Genomic DNA, 11,039 nt, shown 5'->3' on the forward strand with positions numbered 1-11,039 from the left:
CACAAGAAGGACTTAGGACTCCATAAATGTCTTCATAACTGATTGCTATCCAAAACCATTTTCAATATCTCTGTCATAAATGTTCATTTGGAGAGGTTTAAAAACAGGCATTTTTAAAGAAAGGTCTTTACAAGTAAAATAAATAAATATATAAAAGAACACATACTTTTTTAGGAAATGTGTCTGAAACCAGTGACGATTATTAGTACTGTCATTCTGCAAGATGACAATGTTTGCCCACACATGGTGGGGGATACAGAACAGTGCATTGAGATGACTGGCCTCAACTGTTTGAACTGTTATCCTGACACCCTTAGTCCAGATCTCGCACAGTTGAATTTTCATTTGTTTGGCAGGGTGAAGAAAGATCTTGAATTGATCTTCAGTGATGACAATGTGAGCCACCTGCTGGAGTAGGAATGGCTCAGGGACCAACAAATATCATTTCATCATAAGGACATAGACGAACGTGTGTAGATGTGCAAGGTGAACAATGTTTTAAAATGTAGCTCTTTACCTTTGTCTAAGGTTGAATGCATTTAGTGGATAATTCCAAAATTCACATTGCTTAATGACTAACACTCATGTATAAGATTTAATTTATTTTATGTAGCTCCTAAAACAAAAAGTGCTTTTTAAAAGAAGTTAGTCTCTAAGAGTTAGCAAAAAGGCCTTCCTTTCAGGTAAACAATAACAAACAACACATTCCAGTTAGAGGGGACTGAAACAAGGGGAGGCCATGCTCCATATACCCTCCTTGTGGTCTCTTGATTGGGAGATAAAAGAGCTTCAGTACCACATCTCAGCTACACAGAGCCAAACTCCTTTATCCAGGACTCATACTTCTCCAGGTCTGCAGCCGAAACGGACTTCGAGATTTTCTTCAGTGTCAGCTCGAAGTCCTCCATCGTCACCGGCATCTGCAGCTCCTCCTTGGACAGGGCGCGGATCTCTTCCGGACTGAGACCCTGGATACGCCGCCTCATTGCCATCATCGAAGCATCGCTGCAGGGCAGGCGAAAGAAATAGAAATAAAGCCACTAAATAAAAAATGGCTAGAAAAAAAAACTCTTTTCATGTTGCAAAACCTTTTCTTGCACTCCCACTGTTGTGTTATATAGCAGTTAGATATGCAAACAAAAGAGACAGGGGAGGCCTCAAGGCTGACGTCCAGCAGGTTCTACAGTTCTTTAATTTTCTACCTTCCACAGGTCAAATTAAGCATTTGTGTGTTCAGCTGCTTATTAAGGGCTCTGGTATAATGAAGACCAGAAATGCCCCCGCCCTCCAGGACTGTACTTGAACAGTTGGCTTTATCCTTTATCCACAAAAAATGTTACACCTCTCTTTCCCATGCTTATATAGTAAATGAACATAAGAAAGTAAGTTACAAATCTAACTAATGCGTTAATTCCCAAGGCACAGAAAGAAAAGGCAGATTCAAATTCTGCAGTTTACAGTAGGAAAGATTTTTCTATTGATGGACCATTGTGAACTTCTTTGTATACAAGTGGTTAAGCATATGACATTAGTCATGAGCACGTATGATACATAATTGCAATAATAGTGCATAACTAGAAAGATAACTATAAAAAGTCTTAATGCAGAGGTAACAATCTAATAGGACAAAGAGAATACCAACCGGCACACATTAGTTATGTCAGCTCCCGAATATCCCTGGATCTTTTCAGCAATGAGATTAAGGTCAACATCAGGGGCCACTTCAACTTCTCGTAAATTTATCTTGAGCAGCTCTGCTCTGCCTATAGCTGTTAAGACAGTAAAACTAATTTCATTAGTTGAACCTTCAAAACTGATTCCTGATTCCCTGTTACAGGTTCACAAAATATGCTGCTGTAACAATCACTGCAACTGATAAGTACATTATTGGATTAAAACTGCTAATTGCCTGCACTATTAGCTGTGTATGCAGAAGAAAGTTCTGACTGTGTCAGCTGAAGAGAGTGCAGTGGGGAATCCTTTCTTGTACTTTTATTTAAACAGGCAATTTTAAGCAATTATGATGATTAGTTAGTCAAGTATTTTTAAATCAAATATTTGGCTTATATAGTATGATCCCAGGAATCACATTTTAAATGGCTAATATCAAGAACAATATAATATATATGTGACAAACCTGTAGGCAGTGGAATGTATATTCTTTTTTCTAATCTTCTTCTCAATGCTTCATCGATATCCCAGGGGAAGTTGGTAGCAGCTAACACCATCACCATTTTTGAAGGATCATCATTTTCTAATGCACCTCCAACCCCTAAAAAAATGAACCCCATAATCCAACCATTTTCTAACTTCTTTATTCTTTACAGGGTTGCACGAGGGCTGGAGCCTATCCCACCATTCAACAGCACCCCAGTATTTTTTCAAAAGAGAAATCCTTGGTGATTAAGTTCTATCAATACCACAGAACATACTTACAGTATTGTATATTTTAATTGCTTATGGATAACCACAACCATGCGTCTCATTGGTAAAAATGACAAACACATTCAATCACATTTTTCAACTCTTCAGCTTATTTTCTAGTACTCCTTTAGTAAGATTGGTAAGGTTTTCTTGTCCTTTGAGATAAACTTACTATTACACATTAAAACAGAGGGGGGGAAATGTCAATGAACAACCACATTTTAAGAACTTAAAAATGTAAAAAGGTTACAAACAAGTGTAGGCCATCTAGCCCTTTATGTATAAAAGTTTTAGGTGCACCTCCCCATACTTTCCACTTGAATTCTCTGGTTTATGTTCCTCTATTCATTCTAAGGAAGTCCGCTGTGTTGATTTCATCAGTTCTTCATTACTCAGAATAGTCAGATGTGGGCCCCTTGTTGTCTTCTATGTTAAAGACTAAAAAGATTTAGTTTTTCTACCCTGTTCTCCTCTGCAGCCTCAAGAACAAGTGTGCTCATAGGAATTCTGAAAGTCATGATTCAAATTACATGTACTGTATATCATTACATGTACTGTAGAACATAAGATTAAAAGATTTTATCATATGCAAAGCATAATTGAGGAAGCACATGTATTCTCAAAGACTTATTAATAAGTTGAGTTATTAGTCAAGCTAGTCGAGTGGGGAGCTTCTCAAACAAAATTTTTGGTTTTCATTAATCTTATTACAATAAAAACAAGACCCGTCACTCATCTCTCACCATCCATCTGCACAAGGAGCTCAGATTTCACTCTTCGGCTGGCTTCATGTTCATCAGATGTACCCCTTCGACTGCAAATGGAGTCTATCTCATCAATGAAGATCGTTGTTGGTGCGTAAAATCTAGCCTGTCAAGAAAGGCTAATATTTACAGACAGTTCTGAACACTAAGTGGAATAAGAGGTAAGAAATTTAAATTCAAAGGACATTCCAAAAGTTATTTGTCTCATACAGTATATTGTGACTCCACAGGGGTAGTGGCCACCAGCCCGGACACACCCCTCTTAGACTGCTGGGGAACTTTTCAGCTCTTATTCTTTCTTGACATGTGGCGCACAGATTCTGAGAACTCTGAGCCCTCATCTCACAGACTATTGGGCCCAGAGCCTCCAACTCGCCCACTCACTCCGCCCCCTTTCATGTCCTCCGAGATCCAGGTTGAGGTCCCTTACCTCGCCGAGCCCTTTGCTCGCGGTTTCCCAGGCTCAACCAGACTGGGTCTCATGCTCACGCAGTCTCTAACAACCAAAGTCTCTGTGGTACCTCACCCCTTGCCAAGATTCAATACATTTTCCTTAATTGAAATACACACACAACCTCCCTGACACCTCTCCGGTACACCTTCTCCCACGCCCGACTACCCCTGCGCTTTTGACAAACACACAGCTGCAGGCACACCTCGCACCTGTGCCCAGCCCCCACTGGATTTCTCCAACATACTGAGTAACACTGGTGATGCCCTGATTCCACCAGCTCTACACCAGAGGTTAGCAGCCAGACAGACTCTTCTCTCTTCCCCAAAACCAGATATCGCCAAGGGGAGGGTCCCTCTGCTACACCTCATGGTCTGGCACACTCACTAATATACCAAGCTCGTTAAACTACCCACACGGCAGACTCACAGACAGTCCTGTTCTCACACACTCTAAAGAGGCCGCTGACTCTTTAAACAAGCCGATCTTCTAAAGTCTACCATTCTTTCATTGCTCTTAAGATTTTTTCCACAGTCTCCCTCAAGACTGTCGCTACAATTTCTCTTCCCTTTTCAGGGTTTAGCTGCAGCCAGTAGTCTCTCTCTCATAAGGCAGACACTCGCCTTAAGCACTCCCTCTAGCTGCATCTCACACACATTGCTAGTTGTGCTTTGGTTCAGCCCACTCACTGCTGATCTTATGTGCTCTCTTGTCCACTGAGGTCCTGGCTTGAGCTCCACTCAGGGAAGTATTCGGCTTAAACTTAAAGTGGCTCATTAGCTCTCAAACTCCACCCAGCTGTGGTCCCCGAAGCTTTCTTCGTCACTTTCTGTTGGGAGCTCCACCTCCCCACCGAACTCGCCCCCCATTTTAATTGCCACAATATTTTTAGTTAACGGTAAATGACTTCTTACATAATTGGGTCAAACCTAGCAAACATATAATTACTTACAGCTCAAATTTTAATACTATTTAAAAAAGAATTAACTCACATAGTTTCTTTAAACACGTAGACAGGAGCTCTGTGCCAGTGATTTTGCTAGTCTTAGCACCATGACACTGCACTACGTCACGGAGCATTTAGGGGTGTCTGCGTCTGCTATTTCCAGCCTCACTCTCCACTCACCATTTCAAAGAGGAGACGGACCAGCTTCTCAGACTCCCCTCTGTATTTGGATGTCAATGTTGAAGACGACACGTTGAAAAAAGTCGTTCCACATTCCGTGGCTACAGCCTTGGCCAACATTGTCTTCCCAGTACCTGGTGGGCCAACCATCAGCACCCCCTGAAACAGGTGTAAAAAATGAGGAGATGCAACACTGTGTATGAGAAAAATAATCACTCTTAAATCACACATGCAAGATGTTTAGTTTTCTCCTCCGTTCTTGACTGCTAGAAGGGCAACTGCTCTTTAATAATTTTAAGAATAAAGATCAAGACTTAACTACCCATTAAAAATAAAAATTACTGCTGGAAGCATAATTAAACCCCCAATGATCAAAAATTTCAAAAAGAGTGAACTCGATTTGCTCGTTGATTTGCATAACGTAGTGATGTGGATGCATGCATTATGCTAGTATCTGTAGTCCAGCACTCATTACAGCCCTGTCTGTAGTGTAGTGAAGAGCAAAGGAACTCCCTAAATGACTGGGAGCTGCAGGGAGTAATGCTGGAACTGGTTAGCCAGGGCTTCCTTAGTGAAATAGCAACTTCCACTTCAAGTCTGAGACTTCCCATTGTCCTACAGGCTTGCAGTTAAATCAGTGATACACTGTAGTTTGAATGAAAAAGACAATTAAGAATCATACTGTATCAGAGTATATAAATCTGAAAAACAAACTGTAAAATAATAGCCATGTAATTGTTCAATGTCTGTGTTTGTTTCTTATGAGGTATTTTATTCTGTATCTATGTTAGTTAATTCAATCATAAATCTATTTATTTCGAGGTGATATGGAAACCCTACAGTGTATTTATTAGGAAAGACAGAAGATGGAGATGGATGGTTATGAAAATTGACCTCTGTATAGTATAATGAAATAGTCGACATATTAGAGTGAAGATCTCTAGTTTGTCGGGTTTGAAGGACACTACATTTTTTGGTTATTCAACAGAGCCCCCTAGTGGAAATTATTCACAAAAATCAGTACTATAGTTAGAACAATAAAATGATTTCTATGCTCAATTTGATTAATTCAAGTAAATTAGAACTTTAAGTACACAACTATGACACATTTCCACATATTTCTCAATATGATTAAGTACAATGTATCATTGGCATGCTATTAGTACTACTAGATTGGTTTAAAGGATTAAGAGCAATTTTTATGGTATGATTATTTTATACTGACAAACATTATAATGTAGCTTTTGTATTTGATTATCAAGAGCAGATTTCAGGTTTTTTTTAAGTTAAATCCCATAAGATGACTGGTTTCCATTAGGAGTTCTAAGATTTGAATATTCCCTTAGGTGTACCTTCTCAAATGTGACATTTGTCAATTCAAGTCAATGCCATTAAAGCCCTAATAACGATATGATCCCAAATCACCTAGTTGGTTTACTACTGAACATAATACATCAAGGGTGGCACAGCAGCACAGTGGTTAGCCCTGTTGCCTCACAGCACTGTGGCCCTGGGTTCAATTGTGGACATCAGGTGCTGCATAGATTTTGTATGTTCTCCTGGTGTTCATGTGGGTTTTCTCCAGATGCTCCTGGAGGTGTGCCAGTTTCCTCCCAAAAGCCCAAAAACATACTGTTAGGTTAATTGACTTCTGGGAAAATTGGCCCTCGGTGTGCATGTCTGTGTGTCTGCCCGGAGATGGACTGGTGTCCCGTCCAATGGGTGTACTCAGCCTTGCACCCATTGCTTGCCGGAATAGACTCTGGCTGCCCTGTAGCCCTGAATAGGAAGGGGTTAGAAACTGGATGGATGGATAATATATCACGCTCGACTCGACTCGATGCCAGTACTGTGTGACAGTCACGGTTCCGCACGGGGTCGTGCCCCCCGCCGCCCGTTCCGGCCCCCACACCTAGGGCGCGAACCCGGGTCTCCAGCGTAACGCAACAGGGCTCCAACCGCGTGAGCTAAAGGAGACCTCCCTGAGCCCAGGCAGCTGAGGACCCTGATACGCGCAGTGAGGGCGCTGACGTCACCACACTAGCTCCGCTACGCCTGCATATCATTCATACACCATTATCCTTAGTTGCTCTAACTGCTACATTTCCTGCAGGAGTGATGTTGTACCTTCCAAGGCCTTCGAATGCCCTTGAAGAAATCTGGCATCCACATGGGCAGTACCACTGCCTCTCTCAGCAGCTTCTTGGCATCCTCTAGATCAGCGATATCATCCCTGAAAATACAATTGTCTCTCTTTATTTCTTAGCCTTTGTTGCGTACACCTTATATATTTATTTCCTGACATAAGCCACTTTGGGAAATACAGACTGTCCAAAAGTAAGAAGTGCATAATTCTTAATAATATATTGTTGTATAATCATATTCTGTAAATGATGCAGTTTTCTCTTAAGAATCTGAAAAAAACATAGTTCCACATCTTTGCACACAACAAGCACAGTATGCAATATACTTACCAGATTACATTTTTAGTACTAGTCCTTAAATTTGCAGGATTGCAATAGTATTATTTATGTTGATCATGTGCTAAAAAAGGCATCACAAAGTTACAGTTACAAATATGTTTTTCACTTGTAGAATTAAGTTGTTCAATCCACTGTACTTTCAATCACAGATAAAAAATAATTGTATCCAATGTGTTCTTTTGGAACATATAAGCCCTGTAAACAGCAAATATGTGCATCAGCCTCACCAGCCTGTATGTTTTGTAACAATGAACACACACAATATGTATGCAATAACGAAAAACATAAAGATTATTTTGAAGCCAGCTTCCAACGCAGTTCAACACAGCTGTCAATTGAGACAAAGAGCCTGGTTGCAGCTAAACATTGTGACAACATCAGCACAATGTGGCAATGCAAAATAGTGGTCTCCATGGGAAAATGGGATTACTTTCAAACATTCCTTAACGTGCTGTCACAGCCATAATGTAACATCTACACAATGCAATTCTGTAATGTTCACTTGTCAGCACTGGAATTTTCTATAAAATAATGTGTTTAAGGGGCCTCCTAAGCGCCTTAACCAGTAAATGGGTTTACCCAAGTGCAGGTTGAGCTTAGCGATCACACAGATGAGCCTGGTTCATGTCACCAGCCGAGAATAACCAGGACTCCCGAAGAAGGGAGACACAATTGGACAGTTTAGAGATGTTGGTGGTATTAGTCAGCCAGGGCTTTCTGGGCTGTCAGTGAGAGCCGAAACTGTCAGTGAGAGACACACGACTCCTCCAATCAGCAATGAACCTCTGGTATGGGCCTGTGGTGCCCTGTGGTGACGAGTTAAAAGACTTAGTGGCTTGAAGGTGGGTTGGTTGGATTTGCCTGTCTACAGTTTCACATTCTCCTTCTTACTGGTCATTGAGTTTGTAGCTATCTACTGAGACATGAAAACCACACCACCAGCTGTTTCAAATCAGGTGGGTACAGCAAACGATTCTAAATTTAAAATATAAAAACGTGTTTAAAGCATACCAGAGTAATGTCTTCAAAATACACACACACAGTACAATAGAAATGTCTACCTGCATTCCTATTTGTTTTTTGAACACCGGGCACAGATTCACTGTGTTAGACTGAGAAAACAGCTAGGAATAAGAATTAATAAAAGTAAAAGCAGCTAAATCAAGCTCAATAAAGTCACAGTCAGTATTCGTTCATACCAATGGACATTGGGGTTTCGGGACACAATGTCCCTTTCAAGTGCGTCCACTAAGTCTTTGTCATATCCCGTTCCATCGAACTTCCTGAGATCCCCCTCTCCATCCTGGGGATTCTTCTTTCCCTGGAAATAAATGGAACTCCCTTTAGCTGCGAAGTTAACAGGATTTTCAGTTGACTCGCATACAGTGCTCCAAGCACGTAGTGTGCTACCACCGAATTTGTGAAACAAAATGGTGCTGAATACCGAAAGTCCAACACTTACAACCAGTATATGACAGAAACAAATGGAAAAAAACTATTCACCTTGTCGTCTTTTGCTTTAGTCTTGTAGTCCTTGTTCTCTCTGCTGCTGGGTTTCTCTCCCCTGGCTACAGGCTGTGCCCGGCCCACAGGCCCCCGGTGCTGAACTACAGGGGAATCTCTTTTCTGGGGTTTCATTTCTCTGTTGGGACGCTTCACCTGGCTTGGACCTCTTTGTTAACATGTTAAAGGACATTTTAAGACCCAACAAAGAAGCTCCACAAAGACTACAATATGTGTAAATCATTCTGTTTCTTATTGAAACAAACAGCAGAATTATTTTAAAGATGTTAAGAATATATAAATTAATAACGATGATCTTAACAGCCGTATATATTTTCAATCTATGATCAATATGATCTATGATCAAGTTCATAGTTGAAAGTATCAGTTGGAACTAAACTGTACCTAAAAAGCTAGCAAATGTTATGACGCATAAAATTATGTCTAAATCGATCATGATATCAATATATCCTTAAGAATCCAATAATCCGGTAATGAAACTGCAATGTGCCTGGTCAAGTAAAATGAGGCTGTGCACTAGATACTAATATAAGTTCTGTCGCAATACATATACCTGTATTACGGACATTAGAACATCACCACTAAACAGTTTTTATCACTGTGACAATGCATTGGACTGACAAGAGAAAGCTCAGAGTATTGGTTTCTTTTTCCAAACTACATAATCCTTTAAGCATGTGGCAGCAACACCAACACAAATCAGCTTTCTTGTTTCAAAGTGTGTTGCCTAAAGACAAAAATGTGGCAGCTGTTAGGAACTTCAGAAATGCATGAGCACAAATGAGGCTATGTAAGGAAGGGGAGAGTGTGGACAGACCTACACTCACCTGTGTTCTGCAGGAGTCGGAGGAGGCCAGATATCAGGGTCACGTGGGGATTCCTCCGGTTGTGGGTTAGGGAAATCTACAGGCCTGTCGATCTTGAAGCTCTCCAAAGTGCTCACTATTCTCTTCACTTGCTCATATTCTTCCACTATCTCCTGTCGTACCTGGGAGGAGCAGAAAGAGGTCGCTTTAAATCCTGTGCCATTTTGTGACTTAAAAATATCTTTATATCCTCAGTGACGATATAATGAACCAATTATCTGTACTTGCCTCTCTTAGTTCCTCAGGGCTCAGTTGCTAATTGATAGCCAAGTACATGTGATAACATGCAGGGTGACAAGGTGGTGAAGTGTTAGCATTTCTGCCTCGCAGTGCTGGGGCCCTGCATTCAATTCCTAGAGTGCTATCTGTGTGGAGTTTGTATGTTCTCTCTAGAATGTGTTCGCATGGGTTGCCACTGGGTGTACACCACTAAATGATTTAAAAAATAAAAATTATTTCTGTTGTTTTCCTCAATTAAAGTACTTACCTGCTGCCATTTGACCTTGAGGGCTGGATCTCGCATGGACTGGCAGTGTTTATGTATCTGATGGATCACACCCTGGTAGTACACCATAGAGGAGTCATAATTCCCCAGGAGAGCATACTCCCTGCCTTTCTTGGCATTGTCGCAAATCTCTGTCAAATTCATACTGCACAGCGATCCTGTAAATAATGTATTCATCATTAAATTAATAAAAGGGTTACACTTCTGAACATAAACAGAACATCAACACCTGTATGATCATAAACCATGGACACTGTGCACTATGGGGTACACTGTTCCCAAATTTTAACTACGTATATATATTATGAAACATTTTAATAATAACTTTATATTCCACAAAGCAAAGTCATTTCTGCTTTTTAACTTTGTGCAACAGGGATTATTTAGATAAACATTCTCATTAAATTAAATATAATTAACCTAATTAAAGAAAATAAAACAACATCATCTGATGACAGAGTATAAAATGCAAATGCTATCTTCTGAAATTAAAATGTTTTTCTCTTTTAAGTACAGATAAAAAACAGTGTGTATTCATGTTTCTCAGTCACCTCCATCACCTCCTGGAATTAAAAATTTGGAAGATAGTCGCTTTTTATGAAAAATATTAAATGAATGCTTTATTAAAAGTACTGATTTTGTTCAGGTGACTAGGGCTGGGTAAACAAATAATCTTGCATTTCACAGTATATATGCATTAAAGGAGGTTGTAGCTAAATAATGGCAGTGGTAATGCCGTTTTATCCTTCACAAAATAAGATACAGTATTAGTATACAGTTCAAAACTAGTTACCTTTTTAGATTTCGGGTTCCTAAATGAAAATATACAAATAAAATAAAAGAATAACAAAAGAAACACAAATAACTGAAATACAAAGCCGTATTTATTAATAAAA

General features: G+C 40.0%; 1 protein-coding gene across 1 annotated transcript; it reads right to left on the reverse strand.

Moving 5' to 3' along the window:
* Nucleotides 1–716: 716 nt before the first annotated feature.
* Nucleotides 717–10,287, reverse strand: katnal1 (katanin p60 subunit A-like 1). The gene is made up of 10 exons (XM_088920117.1): nt 10,126–10,287; nt 9,600–9,760; nt 8,752–8,920; nt 8,448–8,569; nt 6,893–6,998; nt 4,766–4,924; nt 3,168–3,294; nt 2,138–2,272; nt 1,643–1,769; nt 717–1,005 (listed from the first exon to the last, which is right to left on the reverse strand). Exons 1-10 carry the CDS (start codon nt 10,285–10,287, stop codon nt 807–809), a joined length of 1,467 nt encoding a protein of 488 aa, XP_088776243.1. The 3' UTR covers nt 717–806.
* Between the last annotated feature and the right edge of the window lie 752 nt (nt 10,288–11,039).

The sequence above is a fragment of the Atractosteus spatula genome, chromosome 7, assembly GCF_055471065.1.
Source record: "Atractosteus spatula isolate fAtrSpa1 chromosome 7, fAtrSpa1.hap1, whole genome shotgun sequence".
NCBI lineage: Eukaryota > Metazoa > Chordata > Actinopteri > Semionotiformes > Lepisosteidae > Atractosteus > Atractosteus spatula.